General features: G+C 35.1%; 2 protein-coding genes across 5 annotated transcripts; one reads left to right on the top strand and one right to left on the bottom strand.

The window, feature by feature from the left end:
• Positions 1-840: 840 nt before the first annotated feature.
• scu (scully) lies at positions 841-5,112 on the bottom strand. The gene is made up of 6 exons (XM_053767636.2): positions 4,886-5,112; positions 3,659-3,823; positions 2,914-3,078; positions 1,977-2,105; positions 1,329-1,437; positions 841-1,119 (listed from the first exon to the last, which is right to left on the bottom strand). Exons 1-6 carry the CDS (start codon positions 4,892-4,894, stop codon positions 929-931), a joined length of 768 nt encoding a protein of 255 aa, XP_053623611.1. The 5' UTR covers positions 4,895-5,112; the 3' UTR covers positions 841-928.
• Positions 5,113-12,049: 6,937 nt separating this feature from the next.
• Positions 12,050-23,527, top strand: LOC128683225 (angiopoietin-1-like). Of its 4 annotated transcripts, none has more exons than XM_053768616.2 (9): positions 12,050-12,553; positions 15,968-16,118; positions 17,744-17,848; positions 17,986-18,142; positions 18,299-18,563; positions 18,757-18,883; positions 19,488-19,644; positions 20,180-20,258; positions 20,938-23,527. In XM_053768616.2, the coding sequence occupies exons 1-9, from the start codon at positions 12,118-12,120 to the stop codon at positions 21,183-21,185; spliced, it is 1,725 nt and encodes a 574-aa protein (XP_053624591.1). In that variant the 5' UTR covers positions 12,050-12,117; the 3' UTR covers positions 21,186-23,527. The 4 variants fall into 4 exon arrangements, with proteins under 4 accessions (XP_053624591.1, XP_053624594.1, XP_053624595.1 ...); XM_053768617.2 differs by lacking the exon at positions 12,050-12,553 and adding an exon at positions 13,603-14,141; XM_053768619.2 differs by lacking the exon at positions 20,180-20,258 and having other exon boundaries at positions 12,059-12,553.
• The last annotated feature ends 1,174 nt before the right edge of the window (positions 23,528-24,701 follow it).

The raw sequence follows: 24,701 nt of genomic DNA, 5'->3' as shown, positions 1-24,701 counted from the left end.
CATTCGATCGCATAATATTGTTGCGTCTTTATTTGTGTACTGAATGCATACATACATCGTGCGTTCGATTGATCGCTTAATAATATAGTTTGGCTTATACTTGATAACAAACCTAAACTATTAAACCAACTTACACAACTATACAACAACAACAACAACTTATTCGCGATAATTCCTAATCCTGCTTTGTAAAGTTTTCACAAGACAATCTCACTATCTAGGCGATACGCAGTGAGATACAGTCAACCAATTACAGTGCGTAATTGTGACAACGTCAACCACACCGCATCTGATTGGTTGACTGCGTCTCACTTCGATTCGATAGTGTGATGTGAAATGCAAACCCGTACTAAGACCTCGGGAAATTTTTCGGCGGCACATTACTTTATTACATATTAAGCTTAATTGAAAATTCTTTCCTTAACTTGGACACGGAAATGGGTTGCCTTGTAGGGGATAACTCATTTAGTGTGATAGCACTGAAGGCAAACCTAATTAAGTAGTTTCAAATAAAGGCTCGTCTCCGTTTTTGCAAGCGAAAAATTGGCGCAGCGGGAGTAACTTACTATTACTAAACTCATAAAATTGGTTTCTGTTATATTATCAAGTCTCATCATTGCACTACATACAAAATCAATTCATATAGTAATAAAAGAATCGAGCGCGAAATTGGTATCTATTTTAATTGTAATATTAATTTTAAAAAATATTAAACATGCACAATGTCTTTTAATATGTATGTATGAGATTCTTTTGCTAGTACTTACTTCAAAATTAAATAAAATTATAATTAATATACTACCTTACTAGATATACTAAAGGACAATCTACAAAAACTACTTTTCAAAATAATACATTTATTTACATAGTATTAGAGTCTCCTAATGCAACATCTACGAAATGTCACTGATAGGACTCACACCGTGCCTCAGGGCTGCATCCTGAGGGAGCCGTCGAGTCGTATGGTCTCGCCATTGAGCATAGGGTTCTGTATGACGCTCTGGACCAGGAGCGCGAACTCGTGGGGATGGCCCAGCCGCGACGGGAACGGCACTGACGCCTCCAGCTGCTTGATGGCCGGCTCGGGCAGGCTCGCCATCATCGGAGTTCTAAATAACCCTGTTGATGCCCAAAATTAATGATCAACTGGAATGGTGGAATAAAATACACACAACAGCTTTCTTGGCACTATTAAAGGAGTGGTTTACCATTGCTTTCTCCATTTCACACACAAGATTATAATCAACTTAAAATGTATATATTTTATCCAGTAGTTAAGGTTTATATGTAAGGTAGAGTACATTCTCTCATGTAAAAAAAATACTCACCTGGTGCTATGGTGACCACCCTGATGCCCTGCTTGGCGAGATCCCTGGCGACGGGCAGCGTCATGCCCACGACACCCGCTTTTGAAGCTGAATACGCTGCCTGGCCAATCTGAAGTAATTTATATTTTATATTAACTACAAAGTTCACATAATGTTGTCCTTACAAGCCTTAAACACTACCCTATAACACACAAACTACTAACCTATAACACACAAAAAATCTATCACGTTTATCCTATTACGTTATGCATAAATTGAGCGTAAATAGGTCAGTATGTTTGGAAGACGATATTTATTCAGATTGACAGATTGAGCCGGCGGACGTAGGCACATGAGATAGACTTTAAAAAGCCTACCCAGCAGGGTAAGAACCTATCAGATAGAATGATCTTGTAAAAACCGGCACGCGATGAGGGGCAATATTCCTCTCTGGATCTCGTTTCTAATTCACGTTTCTCTTTCTAGAGGCAATCTTGAAACTGCTCTTTGCATAAATGCCTATAATAAAAGTGTTTACAAGAGCTCTGAATTTTTATATTTTTGTTTAAATTGATAGTGTTCATACCATGCAATATACAACATTTTAATTTTCAGCACGGGTACATTATAAATGAGAAAAGGAAGGTTTATTTAATATAAATAAATCACCTGTCCATCAAAGGCAGCAACACTGGCTGTGTTGATGATAACTCCTCGCTGGCCGTCTGCATCCGGTGCATTCTTACCAATGAATCCAGCAGCGAGCCTGATCACGTTGAATGTCCCTACTAAATTTACCTGAAATAATTGTAATTTTATCTTACTTTGTTTAAATTTACTTTTACATGATATTTTAATTTTAAAAGGTTTTTAAATAGTGAATCTTTATTTTCTATGGATTAGTTATTCCAGCCGTTGAATAAGGTTAAGGATCTCCGAGCGTTTCGACGCCGCGGCCGCGCGTCTTCGTTATTATTCGAATTTTAACAAGGAAAAGAAACAGTTTTACTATTTTACTTTAAAATAATTAATCTGTACTGTGGTCAATATAAATTCTGTGAATTTTTTTTGTTGTTTTCTCTCTCAAGAAAATTCACGGTGACATGATATATAATAAATAATAATAATATGGAATAGTTTTGAATCAACTTGCTTTACCTGCCAAGTGCATTATATTACATGTACCCATGCATTTCATGCACATTACTAATGAAGAATGACACATTTTGTCATAAATGTATGTTACAAAACAGTGCCAATTGTACAACCTTTTTCTTTGTGTACAACATTACAATATAATACGACGACCTCGGTGGCGCAGTGGTAAAGTTCTTGCCACTGAACCGAGAGGTCCCGGGTTCGATCCCCGGTCGGGTCATGATGGAAAATGATCTTTTTTTGATTGGCCCGGGTCTTGGATGTTTATTTATATATGTATCTATTTATAAAATATAGTATCGTTGAGTTAGTATCCCATAACACAAGTCTCGAACTTACTTTGGGGCTAGCTCAATCTGTGTGATTTGTCCTAATATATTTATTTATTTATTTTATTTATTTATAATAACTGAAGTCAGTCTCTGAAGGAATATTCAAAAATTAAAACCTCAATAGTTCGCTGGAATTCTTTAAGATCAAATGGTTGGTCCTTCTTGAAATTATAGGTTCGGGAAGCTGTAGCGACGCCTGCGCAGTTGACAGCCACATCCAACCGCCCAAATTTATCCCGAGTAGTTTGTAGGGCATTCTTTATGTCTTGTTCAGAAGTTACCTGTTATAATATATTTTTATAGAATTACAATTGTGAATCCACTTGTATTGTTGTCTTTTTGTTTCTGAAATACTTAGTGAAAAAAAAATACACTTATTAAAAAATTACCAGAAGCCTTTACAGTGGACAAGAAGTGAAGTTTCAACAGTCTTTGTCCTAATCCAAACTAATATTATAAATGCGAAATTAAGTTTGTATCTTACCTCTTCACACACCATCTTCTCAACCAATCTACTTGAAATTTTGCATTATGTCGATTTAACTCAGGAGAAGAACATAGGGTTTACATAGAGTAACTTTTCATCCCGGAAAAATAACTTTTCCTGTGAGAAATTTAGGCGGGTGAAACCGCAGGCAAAAAGCTAGTTAGTTATAAATTGTCAAAAAAGAATTTATTACTATTCAGGTAAAAAAAAAACAATAAAATCACTTGCTAAATAATGCTGACATTTTACCTCTATACATATCTCTATATATGTTGTATGATAGTGTCATAAAATTTTACTTCCTGCCATCTCTTGAGAGAATACAATACAAATTTGGGGGGGCAAATCAATTTAAAGTATAAAAGTTAACTTACATCAACAGATACAAATGTTGCATTTTGCCCAAGTTGCTTTGCTGTCTCTTGTCCATTGCTGGAGGGCAGATCACATATGACAACTCTGCCACCCTGCTTCACAAGCTGCTCTGCCGTGGCCCGGCCAAGACCTGACGAACCCCCAGTTACTAAGCCAACGAGACCCTGAAATAAATATAATAACATTGAAATAAATTTCTAAACAACTGTTTCAAACTAAGGAAAAATATTTATCAACTTACTTTAAATAATTGAATTATATTGAAATATGCATCTTTATATAGTATTACTATTTTATCCCTTTATTTTATTTCATAAATTTGGATGACCAACAGCTTAATAAAAAATTCAGATAGCTATCAATATAGTATATCTATGTCTATATATAAATTATATATACATAGACACAATTAAATTGTTATCTAAATTCTTTATTAGACTGTTGGTCATACTAGCTATCTCTATATAATTTATATAGAGATGACATAATTATGGCATATTGGGGCTTTGAGATTTTTAAATAGTTTTAGCAAGAATGAGAATAAAGAAGTGTGTTTGTAAGTTTGTATGTTTGAGGCAGGCAATCCATGATTGCTATAGGCTATATTTTATCAAAAAGATAAACCCCAGATAATATTTATTCTTATTATGTAAAGAATGACCAATTTATAGGTATTTCAATTGTTTAATTTTTGCAATCTATGCAGGAGACACAAGAGGCATATTATTTTTCTGTTATGGCTCCTAGTTACATGTGGAAGCGATAATGTGATTTTGAATTAAAACATCAATTTATCACACATATGACATGGAAGAGAAAACATGAAATACAATACTGGGCAATGCAACAATCTCAAAATGTTCAGTGTGAACATAAAGAATATTTCTGGTGAATTGTTAAACGTCGGTTTAACAATTCACCAGAAATATTCTTTATGCACATGCATTACAGCACATGTTCATCACAAAAACTGACTTATTGTTGTACACTTTTCATAATAAAAACAAAGACATGGCTCCTGGCCTGCCATATTTTTGCATCTACCAACGAGATATAATAAGTTATATAGCTCAATGGTGATTTGCCTGTCCAGATTTTGAATAAAAAAAATAGGTTATGTATGTTTTCTTTAAAATGATATTTGTTATGAAGTAAGTTCCATTCTAAAATAAATGTATAGAGTACCTACATAATAAAAATATATTATGTTCTAAGTGTTAACCCACCTTGAACATTGTTTAGAGTTGGTAATAAATACTAAACTGCTACCGGCGTTGTGGAAATTAAATGAGAGGTCGATCTTAATTAATCAATGTCTTACGTAACCGTTTAGTTAATGATTTATTTACTTCATAGGACAGTAGGTATTTTATTTAGTGATATGATAATGTTAATACAATGATAAAACCAAGTTGGGTTCAAAGTTTTCTTTTTTTTTGTGAACGTACAACACGCATCACAGTTGGCAGTTTTGACAGTGACATCGAAATATTGATACCAATGAACTACCAATACTGGGTACTACTACTACCATCGCAGTAATAGGGAATATTACGCAAAGCTCGGAGCAGATGGCGCTACTGATATCGTACAAACATTGCTATGGAGGCAATGAAGATTTACGACTAAAATATCTTCAATCGTGGTGCGAGTTTAAAAGAAAAAAATAACTGGTACAACTAAGGTACAAACATTGCCAATGGAGGCAAAAAGCGCCAATTTTCAATATTGTTGCAGATTTACGACCAAAAATACCTTCTACGCAATCGTGGTGCGAGTTTAAAGGGAAAAGGAAGGATTTAGTGGATTATCCTGAAAATATTAAATATTTTAGGTTATGTTCTGCATTATTTGGTCAACTGTTGTCATAAACTTGATTTTCACTGAAGATCTTACCTGTATGAAATCCATATTTTAATAAGTCTTCACGTGTGAAGTGTTCCGACCGTTTACTGGCTCGAAAATTTTACAGCGTGAGGCGTATCCCATAGTTTTCGAAGATTTTTTATCTTATGGAAAACGATTTTTGCCAATATTTCGGTACCCGAATATGCTACATTGTTGAACATTTTCACAAACGAATGCTTAATTGATTAATTATTAATAAAGTACTCTAAAATAAACGATTTAATCGACATAGCATAGGCCGGTAAAGTTTTTGTGTACCTAACATACATTGCTGTACTCTGGCGGGATAAATGTGCAGTAATACTCTCTATTTGATGTAGGTTAAGGATGAAAAGTACGCGGGTGGATTTTAATGTAAAATTGAATATATATTTTTTTTATCCCGGAAAGCGAATGGCGAATCTAAACTTATCTAAGCAAAGTAATAATCTAAGTAGGTATGTATGGAATAAAAGTGGTAAAAAATGTTATAATCTTTATAGTTTATTACTTCTTGCCGAAACCCCAAAAAGGTATTGAGTATTTTGTACCCTCTACTCGACCATAAAACTTCCCCCTCGGACGGTAGATATTTGAGTAGATAGAATTACAGCACAAGCTGTAAGCACCCTAAACATTAATATGAAGAAATTTAATGGAGTGCAACTGTGCACTCTACTGCCCATTAGCCATTAGTTGACTGCTGTAAATAGAGTTTCAAAATTCAAATCTACTTACTACATACATAGGTACTAATAACAAAGAAAATGCGAAAATCCTATCCTACTAACGAAACTTTGGGTGGATGAAGGTATGTGTGTATAGCTATACCTATATGTTTGTTACTCTTTCACGCAAAATTTACTTACTGGACCAACTGTTATGGTACACGGGTAGAATATGTATAACACAAACAAAATTCCCACGGGAGCTAAGCTCGGTGGCGCAGCTAGTACTATATATCTAGAGGTATTTTATTTTTTGTTGATTTATTAGGTATATTCGCATATCTCATCAGAAAATCACCATTGTAGATGAACCTATCAGTACAGGAGCATAGGCCAAACCACGGAATAATAAACCTATTTTTCCAAACGATTTTGTTAGTTTTTAACCGTACACATTTGATCCTCTTCGATTTTACAAGCATCTTTATATGGGATCATATAAAGGATAAAAATTTAGGTGGAACAAAACAGGAATTAAATACAACATAGGTAAGTACAATACTTATATTATAACGGTCCTGCTGACCTACTGAGTTCTAGTTAACTACATTAGCCCCGGTGCCCGTAACTTCAGTTACGTGGGGTACAAAAATAAGCTGTCTTAGAAAAATACAGTGGGTACATCATGAACATTGTGTAGTTTGTGCGAGATCTTTTACTTACCTCATTGAAATACCAGCAATGTATGCTGAATCCGCAAAAGTTCGGCGGAAGTTTTAGGCATTAATTTTATCCACAGCTCGTCAAACATCTTTTAGAAACTATATCTACATAAGCGTTTTGCTGAATATACTTAGGTAAGTATTAAGAATACTTTCGCTGGTGTGGTACTGACTTTAGCTTTTGACACTGTTGTTTACCTCATAAGCAAAATGACGTGATATATGAAATCAACCAGTGAAACAATCATATGTAAAAAGGAAAAAACTGAAACCTTATGAAATCATTCGATGTATACATAACATAATTTCAGAAACCCCATTTTTTATGTTATTGCAGTATAAAAATCGTGAACATCTTGTAACAACGACTTAGCGCTCTCAAACGTGTTAGTTATTAAATATGGTAGCAGAGCGTAGTTTTGAACTACGGAAGAAAGAAAATAATCAACAAAGGAAGAATAAGACAGAGTTTTAATTTAGACAATATTCATAGGAAAAATTTTAAAGGAGAGTGACGGTTGTGTTTTTATAACAATCATCACAGCAACGAGATTATCTCTGATTTATATTTTTAGAGCATTAAGCCTTCTTTAACACTTTCCCTAAATCAGTAGACAATACCAAGAACGCGACACAGTTTCAAGAAAGTCTGCTTAGCTAACGCTTTCGTTAGTATATCAGCAATTTGTTGATCCGTGCCGATTCTTTCAACATAAATAGCTCCCTCAGTCACAAGCTCTCGTACATAGAATGTCGAATTCTAATATGTTTAGTTCGCTTGTGGAACTCCGGGTTGTGGGCAAGGCGAACTGCTGCTTCGTTATCTACATGCAACGTAGGTGCCTTTACAAGAGTAGTCAATTCACCTAGAACTCTGCTTAGCCAAACGAGTTCCCTCGCACCTTCGCTTGCAGCTACTAGTTCTGCTTCTGTAGTCGATATCGCTACTGATGCTTGACGCTGACTTATCCAAGAAATAACTCCACCTGAGTATCGACAAGTTACTCCCGTTGTCGAGCGTCCGGTGTCATGGTCTCCTCCATGATCTGCGTCGCTAAAACCTTCAAGTACACCAGGCAAATGTCCAGCTTTGTACTTTATTGAATAGCAGCGAGTGCCTTTTATGTAGCGCAAGATCCTCTTTACTCTCAGCCAGTCTTCCTTGGAAGGAGATTCTAATTTGCGAGATACAACACCCACAGCATAAGCTATATCTGGACGTGTTCCAACCATGAGATATGCTAGTGCGCCTACGGCTTCTCGATATGGAACATTTTCAATTGTCTTTATGTCAGCTTTCCCAAAATATGAGTCCCTTTCTATGGGAGTAGTAACGGGATTACAGTCTGACATCCCAAAACGTTCTAATATCTTATTTGCATAAGATTCTTGTGTTATTAGAATGGAGCCATCTTGTTCTCTTGGGCGCTAACACTTAGCAATGATCTAATTGTTGCTAAGCGAGCTACAGGACTATAAGTTTGGTCGTAGTCCTGTCCTCTCTTTTGCTTAAAACCTTTGACCACTAGGCGGGCTTTATATTTATCAATATATCCATCTGGATTTCTCTTTATCCGTAAAACCCATTTACATGGTAAGGCTTTTCTGCCTTCTGGCAATCTACAAGATTTCCACACGTTCATATCTCTTAGAGAATTCATTTCAGTGTCCATTGCTTTAATTCAGTTCTCATTATCCAGTCTATTCATGGCTTCAGAAAAATTTGATGGGAATTTCTCAAATAATACTGTTAATGATACTGTTTCTGTTATACACACATAATCATCATATTTTTGAAGTGGCCTTAGTGTGCTGCGATCGCGTAAATTATAGCGTGGCTCTGCATCATGGAACTCTTCGGGTTCTGATTCCACTTCAACCTCGGATGTACCGTCAGTGTGTTCTTCTTGAACTACTGTATCATCGTTCGGTATAACATGAACGTGATCTTCTTGTGACGATAGATCATCTGCGATATCTTCTGGTTGTAACATTCTTTGCTCTATATCTCCCTCTTGTTCTGTAGGTATTTCTTTTTCTTCACTAATTCCTACTTTGAACTCGACATCGCTTGCAAAGGTGATATCTCTGGATCGTATGGCTTTATTACCGTCCCAAATACGATAACCATCGTCGTTTTCATAGCCAATTAACAATCCTTTTATAGCTTTCTTACTGAGCTTCTTTCTTACTTGTTTGCATGCATGGGCTTCCAATCACACGTAAGTGGCTTATTTTCGGCTTTTTATTGAACCACAATTCATATGGGACTTTATCCTTTTGTTTTGTTGGCCCAGTTCTATTAAGCACGTATGCCGCTGTGTTTATCAGTTCGGCCCAGAGCTTTTGAGGTAAACCTGATTCTCTGGCATGTAGCATCGTTCTAGCGGCTTCAACTAGCGTTCTATTTTCTCGCTCGCTACATCCATTTTGTTCTGGAGTGTAAGGCATTGTAAGGCGCTGTTGAATTCCATGAGCATTTAATATATTCCGAACTTCTTCATTGTCAAATTCTCCGCCATTGTCACTCAAGAGACATTTTACTGTATGTCCAATAGTCTTCGTTTCTCGAAGCATCAATATGAGCTTATCCTTGACTTCAGACTTATTGCGCATGAAAAAGACTAGGCGATATGAAGAAAAATCATCTTTGAATAATACAAAATAGCGAAATTTTTGTACGCTAGGATGTTCAAATGGACCACAAACGTCTGCGTGTATTAATTCACCAGGAACGGTTGCTCTTTCCCTTCTTCCAAACGGTATTTTATGGGCTTTCCCAAAAATGCATGCTTCACATTTGGTTTTGTCATCAGGTAATTCGATGTGTAACTCCCTCTTTACTAAGGCTTTCACATGTCGTTTATCCTGATGCGAGAACCTTTCATGATAAACTTGTAGCATATTGGTACCCGTTATTGCGTTTACTTCAATTAAATTAGACTTGCTTGATGTTGTAATCGTTTTGAATTGTAGTTTATAGAGGCCTTTTCTAGGTTCTCTTTTACCAACAACCTTCGTTACTCCATCAATTTCTAACTGACATCGTTCCGCAGTAGATGTGAACAGACTGTCTGGAACATTGTCTTGAGCTGCTAATGTTGAAAACAAATTTTTTGTTAAGTTGGGTACAAACCAGACATCTTTTAGATATATTGTTTCCATTTTGTTGCCAACAGTTGATTCTACCCAGACAATGCCTTTTCCGAGAGCTGGAATCATTGTCCCGTCTGCTGTTTTAACAGATTGGTCATAATCAAAGGGTTCAAATTTCTGAAACATATCTCTCTTAGTGGCAATATGTGTCGTAGCCCCATTATCAACATACCAGTTCTGCTTATCCTGATATGCAGCTTTAGAGTCAGCATTATTTACCATCAAAGTTATATTCTGTACTTGCTTAGTAACCTGTGCTGAGTTGTTTGGTTTAGGAGGGCGACCATCCTTTATCCATTTCTTACAACTCCTTACTCTATGTCCTAATTCATGGCAATAGTTGCACTTCAACTTATCATTTGTATTCAACCTTTGGTTTTCCTTAACTGTCAGTGTCTCTTGACTGCTTTGAGTTCCTTCTTTGTTCTCAAGAGCCTTCTCAAAACAGCACAACTGAGCTGTGAGATTGTCTATCGTTCTCTCAGATTTATTAAGAAGTAACCAGCTTGATTTGAATGTAAAGAATCTGTCGTCGAGAGTATCTTGTATTTTACAAATCAGTAACAAATCAGGAAGAGGAGTACCAGTTGCCTTTTGAATTTCAATGTTCAGTTTGCTCCAAATATTCTTAAGTTTTGACAGGTGTGTAGTTACATCATCTGCCGAATTTCGCTTGAAGCTGAAGAAATTCATGCAAAGAGTATAAGCTGTATCTTCTGTTTGTCCGTCATATAATTTGTGTAATTCTCGCCAGACTTCATATGCACTCTCAAACCTCATTACTTTTTCTAAAGTTTCTTCTGTCATATTCGTCGTCAGAACGAGAAGTGCGCTGCAGTCAGCTTGCATGAATCGGTTTAATTCCTGATTATAAGTCTCAACAGCTGCGTCACCTGCACCATCTTGCGGAGTCGCGGGTTTTTGCAACTTGCCTTCTACAACTTCCATTCCATCTTTTGTTCCTCTCAACATGATGGCAACTTTGTATTTCCAAGTCACCCAATTCGCTTTTCCTGCGAGATTTCCGATCGAAATTTTTGTTGAAAATTTTTCCATTGCGGGCCCATAACCTATTAAATATGGTAGCAGAGCGTAGTTTTGAACTACGGAAGAAAGAAAATAATCAACAAAGGAAGAATAAGACAGAGTTTTAATTTAGACAATATTCATAGGAAAAATTTTAAAGGAGAGTGACGGTTGTGTTTTTATAACAATCGTCATAGCAACGAGATTATCTCTGATTTATATTTTTAAAGCATTAAGCCTTCTTTAACATTAGTCGATGCATTAAATTAGGTACTTGTCTACGTTTTTTCTCACAATTATTTCATTGTGTGTGGTATCATTTGATTGATAGGATTTTAAAAATTTTACTGCCTGTCCAGATATATTTTTTATTTACTTAGGTTTCCGTTTAAAAAATATTTTACTTAAAGGGTTTAAAGGGTGGTTCGCAGAGCGTTTCGACCGTTGTGGTAGCGCTGTCATTACAATTTTTCAAATTTTAACAAATACAAGATTGAGATTGAGTTTTACTATATGACTTCACATGAATTATTCTGTAATGTAAATTTTATGAATGATTTATTTTGGAAATGATTCCTTCCTCATGAAAATTGACGGATTGTAATGACCGCGCAGCCGCAGCGGTCGAAACGCTCTACGAACCACTCTAAAACGACATTTTTTTTACTATTCATGATTTCCTTCCTCCACAACATTTCGGATCGCTCACAGGAACGTACCTACTATAAGTACATCTCTATAGTTCAGTCATGATGACTTCACCTATCTATGACGTGTTTTCAAACAATCGAGCTCTTACTTCCGCAGAAATTACAAAAGATATTATAACTTTAAAGACATCAGTAAGTATAAGTAATATGATGAGAAATTTAAACAGTCATTGTATAATTTTGTAAAACAATGGACGTTTTAATTGTTTTAAAATTAAGTTACCTTACGTTGAACGCTGGGATAGTCATTACTTCGAGTCAGGCGGCCCAGGACAGTGGAACCAGTGAAATGCGTAAATTATTAATAACTTTTCTCCAAATGTGGTTACTTACCACTGGCTTTGCCAGGAGAGAGAGTAATAGAATTCCTCAAAAGAAGCTGAATTCGGATGAGATTTCTAACAGCTACTTCAGCAGAAATGTTTCTCTCCCGCCATCGAAGCAACCATGGTCGAAAAGTGACTTGATCGTGGAGAAGTTTGTAGAGACTCTGATGTCTAGCGAGAAGTATCTGAAAATGGTGGAGACCGTGGAGCGGAAGCTGAATCACCTGGACGCGACTTTCCACGAGCGCACGAACAGCATCCTCAAGCACCTCGCCGAGATGCTGCGGACTGTGAAGGCGTCTCCCGCCAACGCACTGGAGAGCTCGCTCATGAGCGTCAAGGACGACCTGGACCGGATGAAACATTTGCTGGCTACTGCTGAGCAACCTTCAATGAGAGGTAGATTGTTTACTTTTATTCAAGCAGGACTTAAAAAATATAATAATTTATTTTTATTCCTCGTTCGTTACTATTCATTGCTTAGTTTCGAGGGAGTGAGTCATAAGCACTATCGGTATCTCTCATTTGGATAATTGAACATTTTTTATTATAGCGCCATTTTTTAATTTCTTATAGTTTCGCTGGGCTATTGTGGTTATGCATATAATATAATAACATGAACGGTTTCAATTTCCATAATAAATTAGTATATAGCCTATGATATACTCGTACCTACTCGTAAGTTGGTTAATGTTACTAAGGCAAATAATTTAAATCAATTCGATCCAGTATTTTAAAAGTGATGAGAAGGTTTTTACCTTCTCATCAGAGATCGTAAATAAGAAAAAAAAACAAATAGGATAGATTAACTTTTTCAATCATGACACCAAATCATTTTTCCTTTGAAAAATTAAAATTTTAGATTAATTGTAAAATATTTAAGAAAGTACTTATACTGTAACAAGAATGTTAGGCATCCGTTTCGGTAAAATAATTCGAGTTAGCAAATCGTTATTTATTAATCGTTATCGTTATTTCTAATAAGGAAAGTTGCTCGCTATCACTAATATTTGGTGTTAAATCTTTGAATTTAGATGTAGAAAAGTGACAGGTACTCGTACTCTGCGAGCCGTCGTCGACGTAGCGTGCATTAGCACGCCTACTGGTGTTCTGTGTCATTAGGTTTAAGTAAAAGTCGTGGAGGATGTCAAGCGGTCACTCAGACAATGTGTACAAACTGTATCAAGACAAGAGGTGATGATTGAATTATTTAATAACAACAATGCAACGTAAACAACCCAGCAATTTGTAAACGTCGTTGTTCGATATTGGCCTTTAGTTGCAGGCATGAAAAGTCAATAGGAATAACAGTGTTATTAAAACAACTAGTGTGTGGGATCTGTAGCATCGTGGAACGTAAGCCGGGCTCATAGGGCGTCATTCCACTGGCATGTTCTTTGTTTATGTTAGATGATTTTATTTTTGTAAACTCTTTTCCGTTCATTGAAATCTTCGTTGACAGTCGTCCCGCATTGCACCTACGGGTCACATCTCGCAATGAAACGAATACTAATGTTTTCAATAATATTTCTCACTGTGTTTTCTGCTGTGTCATGTGAGAAGAAAAAGGCATCATCAAGACGAAAATTCGAGAATCAGGAGAAATCGCTTTGGAAAAAGGAGTACGAAAACGAACTTACTGAGGCCATGTTAACGGGGAGAAAACACGACAATAATACAAGAAAGCCGCAAGCGTCTGGATTTACAGATTCTGATAATGTATTAGAAAAGTTAATGGAAACTATAATGTCTAGTGAAAGATATTTGAAGAAAGTTGAAAGCATCGACTTTAGATTGAATCGTCTAGATATAGAGGTCCATGAGAAAACGAACTCCATCCTGAAACAACTGATAGACATTATGAAGTTGCTTCGAACTACTAGCGACACTGAAAAATACGACAGTGCGATGGAAACCTTCAAGAGCGACCTAATCGCAATACGGGCACAGTTGGAGAAACCTGGCTCTGCTCCTCATACTTATAATGGTAACAATTGTATACCTATACTAATTATATGAAGTGGTAATGTTACAATGTAAGTTTGAAGGGGGGGAATATCTCCAAATCTTCAAAGTGTCGGTTAAATAAAAATCACGCAACACACGCAGCAGAGTTTCGCGTTAAATTTGGTAAATAAATATGAAACATGTCACACATTCTTTAGGATAGAATACTAATTACATCAATATCCTCCATATTGGTATACCCGTGACCCAGTGAGTTGGCAAGAACTTATTTTGTTATTAGCTTATCGAAACTAGGCAAGAATCGTAATCGTAACTAGACAACCTAAAAATAGTTTGTCATCAAAGGTCAAGATCGGATGGAATAGGGCAAGGAAACTTTCTATATCTATGAAATAGGGAAACATTATCTAGTAATTTTTCCTTCAAAAGCATTGCTAGTTTACTAAAAACTTCGAAAATAGTATAATGACCAAAATGGTATTTCCTAATTGGTAAATTGTATAACGAGGGATAAATAAAAGTACTAACCCTGGCTTGCAATTTACTTAAACGTATTTAAATCGTAGCAGGAAACGGGATAAGCACGATATGGATTAAAATCACATAAATTTTACCAGTCGTATGATTGAGATTTTACTTTCTTTTCTTGAAAGTGAAAAACCGGCGGAGCCGCGCCCATAAGCTATAAGTACCTATATAATAAAAGTTTTGTTACGCTTTTTTCGACTGGATTCTATCACGTACAGTGACCACATCAGTCACTATTTATTATTTTCTAATTCAGAAGAATTGGAATATAATAAATATCACTATTTCAACATATATCATACTCTGAAGATTTTTCTTATTTTGTAGATAATGCTCTTTATTTATTTTTTGTATACCATAGTCACCCCAATTTGTATAATATGCATTTGTTTGTATATATACCTATTACCTAATATTTTTAAATAATAACATCAGAGAGTGCTGACTTGATATGGCACCCACATTCGCTGCAACTATTTGATTCGCTGTTACATCTGAAAGCACAACATTGGTGCTTCTAAAAGACAAATTGGAAGTCGCAGTATAACCGGCCAGTCGGCCGGAAACCGAGTACTTTTGGTTCGAGTACTGGCTGGAAGATGTTGCTCTCTCATACCTAGATTATTAATAATTTATTTATTAATAAGTAGTTTAGAAAATCTAGCTCTCTTCTTTATACCTAGTCGTATTTTCTCATGCCAGAGATTCATCATTATTGACGTGAATTTCAAAGTAAAATCTCAGTAATTTTTTTATCACTATAAGATGTTAACCGGGATTCCGAAGCATTTTTTTATTCATACTTAGTTTTTCAATTATCCTACGGGAACCTGACCATTTACCGGGATGAAATGTATCTATAATTTTCTTACAGGACCCTCCTCATTTTCCGGAATAAAATGTCTATAAGATGTTAACCCGGGATTCTGAGGCATTTTTTATTTATAATTAGTTTTTCAATTATCCTACGGGAACCTGACCATTTACCGGGATGAAACGTATCTAAGATGTTAACCTTGTATATAAGGTACCTACATACCAAATTACAAGCAAATTGGTCTAGTAGATTTCGAGTGATGCGCGTTCAGACAGACAGACAGACAAAAATTTACAAAACGATATTTTCATCATCTATATCAGTAACTAAGTATATTCCATGAAGAATTAAAAAGAATATCCAATGTACAAATTTGGCCTTTTTTCAATTTTAATATATGTATTGATTGATGATGATAATATTGATATTAGGAAAAAATAATACACACACTTTCGAACCTTATACTTAAATTACATTACGACATACAATTTAAATTATAGCTGACGGGCACCCTTTCCACTCCGGGTCGCCGCTGGACGCCAGACTGACCTCGCTGGAGAACAATGTGAAGAACATCATGAGCGGCGTGGACTCGGTCGTCTCCATCATCTCGGAAGTCAAATCTCGTCAGTTCACGAGGACATATCCAAAGTGAGTATTATGCAAACCAAGTCAAATACGGCTTCTACCACAGATTTTATTGGACGCCCAGTATTTTCCATTGAGTAAGGTACATGGTAGGTATATTTATAAATTGAATTAGAGCCGGAATTTTTGTGAAAATTATGGGGAAAATTATAGGAGAAAACCCATCTCCCCGCAACACTCCTCTTCGTTATGTTATGAACTGACTACCAGAACCAACTACCAGAGTAGAAATTAATCTTTCTCGACTTAGCAGAAGGCCGCTAGCGAGGCGGTAAAGACGAAGCCATAAATGTATGAAGAACAAACCGGAAATGCGTTCAGATGAGAGAGAAAGAACGGAACTGAGAGATCCGTCCTTTAATAACTAAATCATATTGGTTATGAATGGCATCTCCTCTCTTCCGCTCTCGTTGAGATCGGACTAATATCAACATTGCAAATGTTGATATTAATGTTAATATCAACATACATAGGATGTTTATATTATTTTAATATCAATTCAACAGGTATTTTATATTTTTTAAATAGAACCAGATATATCCGGCGACTCTTTCAAGTACTCGTAAGTAACTGTTGAATGAAATTGTCTCGGTATTTCTTCACATGTCGAAATGATTTGAGAATTATGTGTCAAGATATGAAGAAAAACACAATTCACATATTTATACGATGTTTGGACGATATAAAATGACCCTTGCTAATTGGTACATACAGACCTTTAGTCATAACATGTTAAACATACATGTTATACGGAAGAAGGGTATTTTCCTACTTCATTTGATCTCTAATAACTAAATATATTCAGATGTATACTATATGTATAAACTTTAGGTTGAAATGTCCTGAAATGTGTTCAGATCACAGACATTTAATGTATCTAGGTTGAGATATATGTGTTAATACGAAACTCAAGATTTCTACATCTATACATATAATAAAACAGTAAAAAAAATTCCTGTACGTTGAATAAATTTATACATAAAAATAAAATTAGACGATATAGTAACAGTAACAGAATAAAATTGATTAAAAAAAAATCTGTCTTTTTATCTATTTGTACACGCTTTTGTTATATATATAGCCATTAAGCCCGGGCAACATAAAGGGTATAAATGATTTTGAAAACTCGAACTCCAGATGGAGAATAAGGATGGTACAGCTAAACTATAGGAAATATAGAAATGACGCCCTAACAAAAGTTGTTCAGCCTGATGAGCATTTTCTAATGAAGTATAAAAGTTGAAGATCTGGATCTGATGTAGATCTATGATGGTACAACTAAACTATAAGAAATATAGAAATAACGACTTAGAAAGAAAAACAAAAGTTGTTCAGCCTGATGGAAATGCTAGGAAATTCCTGTTGATGTATAAAAATCGAAGATCTGGAACATCTGAAGAAGAGCCACAATGGTACAGCTAAACTATAGCAAATATAGGTATATTTCAGTTGTATATCTTTTGTATAGGTATCGTTACGCTTTGTCTGTACAGTTAAATTTTTCTAATAATTTTGACTCCTTAACAAAAATTGTTCAGCCACGCGAACGAAGTCGCGGGCATTAGCTAGTTAATTAATAACTGAATAATGAATATTTTCTGTATCGAAATCCACAATTTTTTCCCCAGGAACGACCTAGTATCGACGGGAGGGGTATCATTGGACGCCGCCGGTTTGATATCCGAATTTCGAAAAACCATGCACGAACAGAAGATGAGAAAATGCGAATGCAAGTAAGAATTTTATTTATGTTCAATGACAACGCAGTTAGTTAATGACTAGATTTTATAATAAAATTTTGAAAATCCGATTTTAGTATACAAATTGGTTTGCTAAAGGCTCGCTGTGTGACAAGTTTATTATGCCGTAGAACTGGGCGAGTGGACCGCTCGGAACGATACCCGACGGACTGCCACGAGATCCAGATGCAGGGTTTCAACGTGTCCGGCATATACAAAATCAAGCCCGAGGACATGGAGCCCTTCTATGTTCTGTGCGACCTCACCACCGCGGGCGGGGCCTGGACAGTATGTACTTACCACTATTTATACTATTTCCTCCACCAAAATTAGGGTTAGTCTCCTCTCGATCAATTCGAAGATCAAGTCAAAATTCGAAACGATTACGTTCGTCGTAATAACGTAAATAACTGACACCCAAATACCTGTTCATATTTCTCTTAGGTTTTCCAAAATCGCTTCGACGGCTCTCAAGATTTCTACAAGGGCTGGGCCGACTACAAACACGGCTTTGGTAATCTCGCGGGAGAGTTTTGGCTAGGATTGGAGAAACTGAGCTACTTGACCAATCAGAAACTATACGAGTTAAGAGTAGAGTTGGAGACACAACAGGGCCATGAAGGTTACTCCGCCTACTCCGTGTTCACAGTGGGACCAGAATACGAAGGATTCAGAATCAGCACATTGGGAACTTACTACGGCACTGCGGGTAATATATTTTTTGATTTTTATGTAGAATGATAACATTACACAACATTATCTATTTTTTAGAAAATAGGTTCATAAAGTAGACAAAACTATGTCCAACGTTCAACGTGACTGTGTTTGATTGGTTTCATTTCAATGCAAAAATTTCAACTATTTCAAATTGAACATGCACTAAGCATAGTTTCAATTTATAGGAGACTCGTTGTCATACCACGCGGGGCAGAAATTCTCCACTTTAGACGTGGACAACGACGAGTGGAAGGACGGAGCGTGCTCGATGGAACACGGGGGGGCTTGGTGGTACAAGGAATGTGATAAAAGGTATGAGATATCAGAAAATACTAAGTACCATCTAAGTAAATTATAATTTCAGAAAAAAATTAGATTGCTACTTTATTTAGTAGTACGACTGATGGGCGTCTTAACCATTATATCACCACCGCTTCAACATTGCAACTTTTAAAACAACTTAGGTTCCTAGGTACTACTTTATTATTAGGTACTACTACAAGCACAAAAATACTTAATGAAAAGGAAATAAAAACGTTAACTTATCACTAATGGCTGCTCAAAACGCACGCTTTTGATTTCATTATTAGGTATTCGTTGTAGGGTCGAAAATTAACGGTATCAGTCAACGAGACTAAATCATCAGCAGTTAAGGTGCTTACAAAATACTTATATATAATATACTAGCTCTTGCCCGCGGCTTCGCTCGCGTGAATTTCATAGAAAAATTATGAAGAGTACCTAGATATGTTTACCAATTTTCAAGTTCCACACAATTTTGGGCGTAGGAAGCTAAAATTTGGCATGTAGTTTGCTGGAGAATATAGGTGAGCAAGAGCACTAAGAGAGGATTCATGCAGATTCTACCCCGAAGGACCATTTTTTTTTTTGATGGTGTGACCATATTTGTTTCTAGTAATCTGAATGGCAAGTACTCCTTGACTAACGAAGACCAGCGGGGTCAGACTATGTACTGGATCTCATTCAAGAGCCCTGACCTTCCACTTAGCAAGACCAAGATGATGATAAGACCACTGCCTGCCAGCAAACCTATCAACTACGAAGCCAATAGGGTAATGTATACGTAACTTGACAGCCATCTGTAAATAATATGCGAAATTGATTAAAATAAACGAATGTGTTTTGCTTATTATATGTTTGTAGTTAGTCAATACCCTACTTTTCCTCCAAACGTATTATTCCTATTAGATGTACCTATTTGTATAAATTTACAAGCACCAGAATATGCACCTTTGATGAAAAAGAAAACAATTTTCATAGGGTGCTTTTCACTTGACTATTTGATTCTGAAAACAACAGGCTTAAAATCATAGAAATATAATGACACTAAAAACGATTTACAAATATCTCAAAACAATTTTGTCACGAAGACAATTAATAGACTTACGTACACGAGTAAGTTAAATTTAAAGTCACTGCTTTCCTGGATAAAAAGAAAATGAGCACTCCTATACAAAGTATTTTGTATAGAGGTGCTAATTTTATGCGAGTGCAGAATGAGTTTTAATGCTACCATTTAGTGCATAGGCCAGAAACAGATTTACATGATAAATTTCCTCTCAGATGATAACTCGTAAAATGTTTCAGATAAATATGAGTCATTTTACGAGATATCGCCCGAGAGGAAATGACAGACGAAATGTGCACCTGGCTCTGGGGCCATTTGGTATGTCTTTTGTGCTATTTTCACATGTGACATTTTTTTTTCTAATTTCGCAATGTTCTGTAGCATATATACAATCTATAATACCAACTGACGTTTTGATAACTTACACGTAGAATAATTTGTTTGAGGGAATAATTTAATCTAAAGTAACATACATATAGGTATATGTGTTTTGTGCATAGCTGTATTTAATTGTCCAACACTTTATTATAACTATACACTAATATACTGGTTGTTAGGGTAAACAGCTATTGTTGAAATTAAGTAGAAATTGTTCTGCTTGAGGAGAGCCAAAAATATGAATAAAATCTATTTTCAACAGTAACAACGGTGTTTTGCCTTGACATCCTGTATAAATTTTCCAGTGAGAGTGATTTAAATAATTATATAAATAATTAGTTATTTTAGCTACTACCTGGGTTAGTATTTTATATAATTATCACATCGTAGTCACAGTTAATTACCCACATTGAATTATACGTGTTAACCTTAATAGGTACGATTTAATACAATACAAAAATCCGTTATTGCACTTATGCATCTAATTACACATTTAATAAAAATTTAAAATAATAATAATGATTGTATTAAAATCGCAGTTAAGTACTTAAAATGGCACAATTTATTTTTTGTTTTCGAAATAAGTTTCCATAAGGACGAAAAGCTCATATTTTTCCAGAATTTTTTAGAAAGTTCCATCAATCAAAGGCAGAAAAAATTGAAAACCAACAGCCGTTCAAAGACCGGGGGTCGCCACCCTTACCGGTACCAGGAGCCGTCCCCAGAATTCTTCACCAACTTCACATGAGCTCGGAACCTAACGCACCCGCACATCCGGACGATGGCATGTACTCCAAGTGGACCTACTGCATCGGGGTAGTATTGCTGTTGATTTGGATAGCTTGCTGGTTCTACGAACTCGGCTAAGATTGTATGCAATCAGTAAGCCACGCCATGCCATGACTGTGAACGTAATAAACAATGCATTTTTCTCTAATATTTAAAAAAATCTACAATACCTATGAAGGATTTCGCAACTGGGCAGTGCAGAATTTGAATAGTCGACGAAACAATCATTTTATGTATCCAAATGACACATATTTAAATTACATTTAAAGTTTGCGCTGTTTATATAAATTCAATGAAGGCAATGAGGACATTTAACGGCACAATCATACAAAACACAAATTATAAATATAGGATGTTTGCCTGAATTCTGTTATACTTGAAATCAGATAATTTTAATAAGTACTTGTGTCATTTTATTTTAGGGTTCTACATTAGTGGTTAGTAACAAAACTTTTACACTGCGAATCAGTAAACAGTTGTAATCTGAATAGATAATTGTGTTGTTGACTGCACATTATTTTTTTACAAAATTATATGACGTCATTTTAAGTAAATAATTCGAATGCAGTGCAGTTTTATCGCGTTAGTGTGGGAGATTTGATGATTGTGATAAAATTAAAAGAGAGAAAACAATATGGACATTTAATTTAGTGGGAAGATAAAATATAGAACCAGTTCTTTCTGATTGAAAGTGTTTATATCAATTTTACGAAATCGATTTGTGAAGCCTTTAGCGTGTAGTTTAATTTTGTTAAGTTTTATTAATATAGAATTAAAGCCAACTTGTTGTGTGATGTATGTGAAAAAAACACGTATAGGAATATTTTAACATTGTGTTCATTTTAGACACGCCCCGGTGAAGTAGTATTATACTGAAACTCAACAATATTTTTTTCTTCAATCCTATACATGTGTTGATAGTTCTTTAAAAATGACATATTGACATACTAAAGTTATTTATATAAATACTTTTAGGCCAATCTATCGTCAAAGTCTTCCTCTAACTTTTAAAATAAAAAATAAAATAAAAAGATTTACATGCTGCAAGATCTCTAATATTACTTTTCAACTAAAATTGGTTATAACAACATTTTGAGATACAGCAGTTTTCATACACAATGAAAAAATTTCATTTTCCTGGCGATAACGATTTCCTACTCTAAACATTATATCCCTAATCTGTGCTTGCTACTACGGAACCCTTCATGGGCGAGTCCGACTCGTACTTAGCTATTTATTCAAAAACCTACGTTACTATTTAAAGTGGCAACAAAATTATTTTCAAGTTTCTATTAAACGACCAAACCACGGCACCGTTGGTAACGAGTTAGGTATATTTTAGAAAGCATTTTGCTTTTTTAAATATTCTTAAATGATATTAGGGTGGGACCCTAAGTACATTTAAATATCCTGTTAGTTCCCTTAGGGAACTGAGAGGGGAACTAATAGTTCTAAAGGGAATTTATATCTTTACTGTGCTTTATTTGATAGAATGTTACCTATATATAGGCTAATGAAGGCTATCTATATGTATATAGAGTCACCAAAACGAATTTTGTATTTCGTGGACGCATTTTGTAGGTACCTAGTGGTGTTATTTCCAAAAGTGTACCTATATCAATTGGTGCACACACATTTGTAAGGATTTCGCAGAATTATTAATAAAAATTAATAAATTATTGATATATATTATTTCCTATCGAAGTTAGACATGCGAATAGAAGGATGATTCCACATTCATTAGACTCTGCCTAACCCAATGGGAAATAGACGAACAATGGTTTTGGTCAGACGACGACAAAATCAACGAAACTAAACTGAGTTGTTTGCTTGATTTATTAAACTTTATTGAAGGTCCGGATAGCCCAAAGCAGGGATCCTTAGAAATGAACGTTCACCATATTAATAGTACGGGCATTTTTTTTTAATTTATGATTATTAGACATCGGATCATATGCATTTGCATGTTTGCATATTTCGCCATTTTTTTAACATTATTTAGAGAGAATTTTCATCAATATTGCATATTTCAAATATAAATCCTAATAAAAGGAGTGGTCACGTGAAATGTTGCTGCTTAAGTTCCAAAAAAAATATTTGTCACTTTAGTTGGAATTAGTAAGTACTCCGTAAGTACCTACGATTTCCATGTGTAGGTATTTGTAACTCATTTAATTAATCAAAATATTTTGAAGTTTGGTTTACTATTTATGACAATAGTATTAAAATATAAAATAAGCTAAAGATTAAGCATATTGTTTGTGCATATTTTTAATGCATATATTGGCACTTCTATAGTGCATATAATCTGATGTGTAATGATGATAAATTACTACATTTTATTTTTATATTTACAAATTTTGTTTTATTTTAGATATCATAAACTTGCTTGAACTATAATAAAGAGGTTTATCAAAGTTAATATTTTTTTTGTCTGCATCATCCTTAACCTTGTCTTTAGGAGGTTTAGCGTAAGACCTGTACTGATCCCCAACATAATGATTTTGACCAAGAACTCAAAATAACAAACGGACTACCGTTTGTAACTACTAAGTTACTAAGTAACTACTAAGTTACTGATGTAAATTATACCTACACAAAAAGCGATTTGTGGAATAGATACGAAGGTAAAATAATAATATGGCTACTCAGGAAAAAGAAATAAAAAGTTTTCAAGTATCAGTCTCTTTGCTTTATTTTCCTAATATTTAATAAATCCGACGAGAACAGCATTGAACATTTAACATCCGAGTCGATTTGAGCAACGTGCATGGACATTGAACATACAGCATTGTTTGATTGGAAGCCGAGGGCGCGGGCGACGCGCCCTGGCACTTATTCTAAACGATTATTATGATTATCAGTTAAAATACAACCAATTAGAGCTCAATACAATAAGTCTGTACAAATGTTACCCTAATCTTAAGAACAAGACTACGATTGGCGAATCAGTTCACATCAATCGAGTCGCTAATTCGTGGCAGTGCTGGAGCTGAGCTGTGTTATTCTAATGTACACAGATAATTACTAACGTTTACAAACAATTTACTATATTTCCACCCACGTTTCATAGTTTATACAGGTAGGCGTTATAATAACTCGACATTAAACCAATGTACTGTTTTTGTCCCTTACATTAATTTCTAAGAATAATTTTTACAACCCATAGACTGAAAACGAATACATCTTTGCAATCGCTGTTAGTTGCTATAAGCTCTGGGAGCTCTTAGCTATCTCAACTGGGAACTCAAAGTATTTTGAGTATATAATTGGATCTTAAAACTAATTATCGAGTTCATTTATATGTTGAAAGTTATACGGGTGTAATACAATCCAAATTACATTGGCAAAAACTTAAAATAGTTTTGAATTCCCAGGACTTACGGTATACTTACTGACCTGTTTTTGGTAGCTAATTTATTGATGTAAACAATTTTATATATGTACAATAGGTTCCCGTGAAAAATGTGTAACTTACATTACTTCAATTAACTAATGTTTACGACGTTCGGAAAAGATAAACAAATTGCAATATTAAGAAAATTTCCTAAAACCTTAAATAAATTTACACAAAAATTGCATCGTTTGTCGACA

This window comes from Plodia interpunctella, chromosome Z (assembly GCF_027563975.2).
Source record: "Plodia interpunctella isolate USDA-ARS_2022_Savannah chromosome Z, ilPloInte3.2, whole genome shotgun sequence".
NCBI classification, from domain to species: Eukaryota; Metazoa; Arthropoda; class Insecta; order Lepidoptera; family Pyralidae; genus Plodia; species Plodia interpunctella.
The sequence above is the reverse complement of the archived record's forward strand: the minus strand, read 5'-3'. Positions and strand labels throughout refer to the sequence as shown.

What these genes read in the sequence shown, in the direction of transcription:
- scu (XM_053767636.2), bottom strand. An exon ending in CAACATTTGTATCTGTTGAT is followed by an intron (nt 3,079 to 3,658) that starts GTAAGTTAACTT and finishes ATATTATAACAG; the next exon opens with GTAACTTCTGAACAAGACAT. An exon ending in GGTGGTCACCATAGCACCAG is followed by an intron (nt 1,120 to 1,328) that starts GTGAGTATTTTT and finishes GGGCATCAACAG; the next exon opens with GGTTATTTAGAACTCCGATG.
- LOC128683225 (XM_053768617.2), top strand. Translation starts at nt 13,652, where the DNA reads ATGAAACGAATACTAATGTTTTCAATAATATTTCTCACTGTGTTTTCT. An exon ending in TACAAGGAATGTGATAAAAG is followed by an intron (nt 18,884 to 19,487) that starts GTATGAGATATC and finishes ATTTGTTTCTAG; the next exon opens with TAATCTGAATGGCAAGTACT. An exon ending in CCTGGCTCTGGGGCCATTTG is followed by an intron (nt 20,259 to 20,937) that starts GTATGTCTTTTG and finishes ATATTTTTCCAG; the next exon opens with AATTTTTTAGAAAGTTCCAT.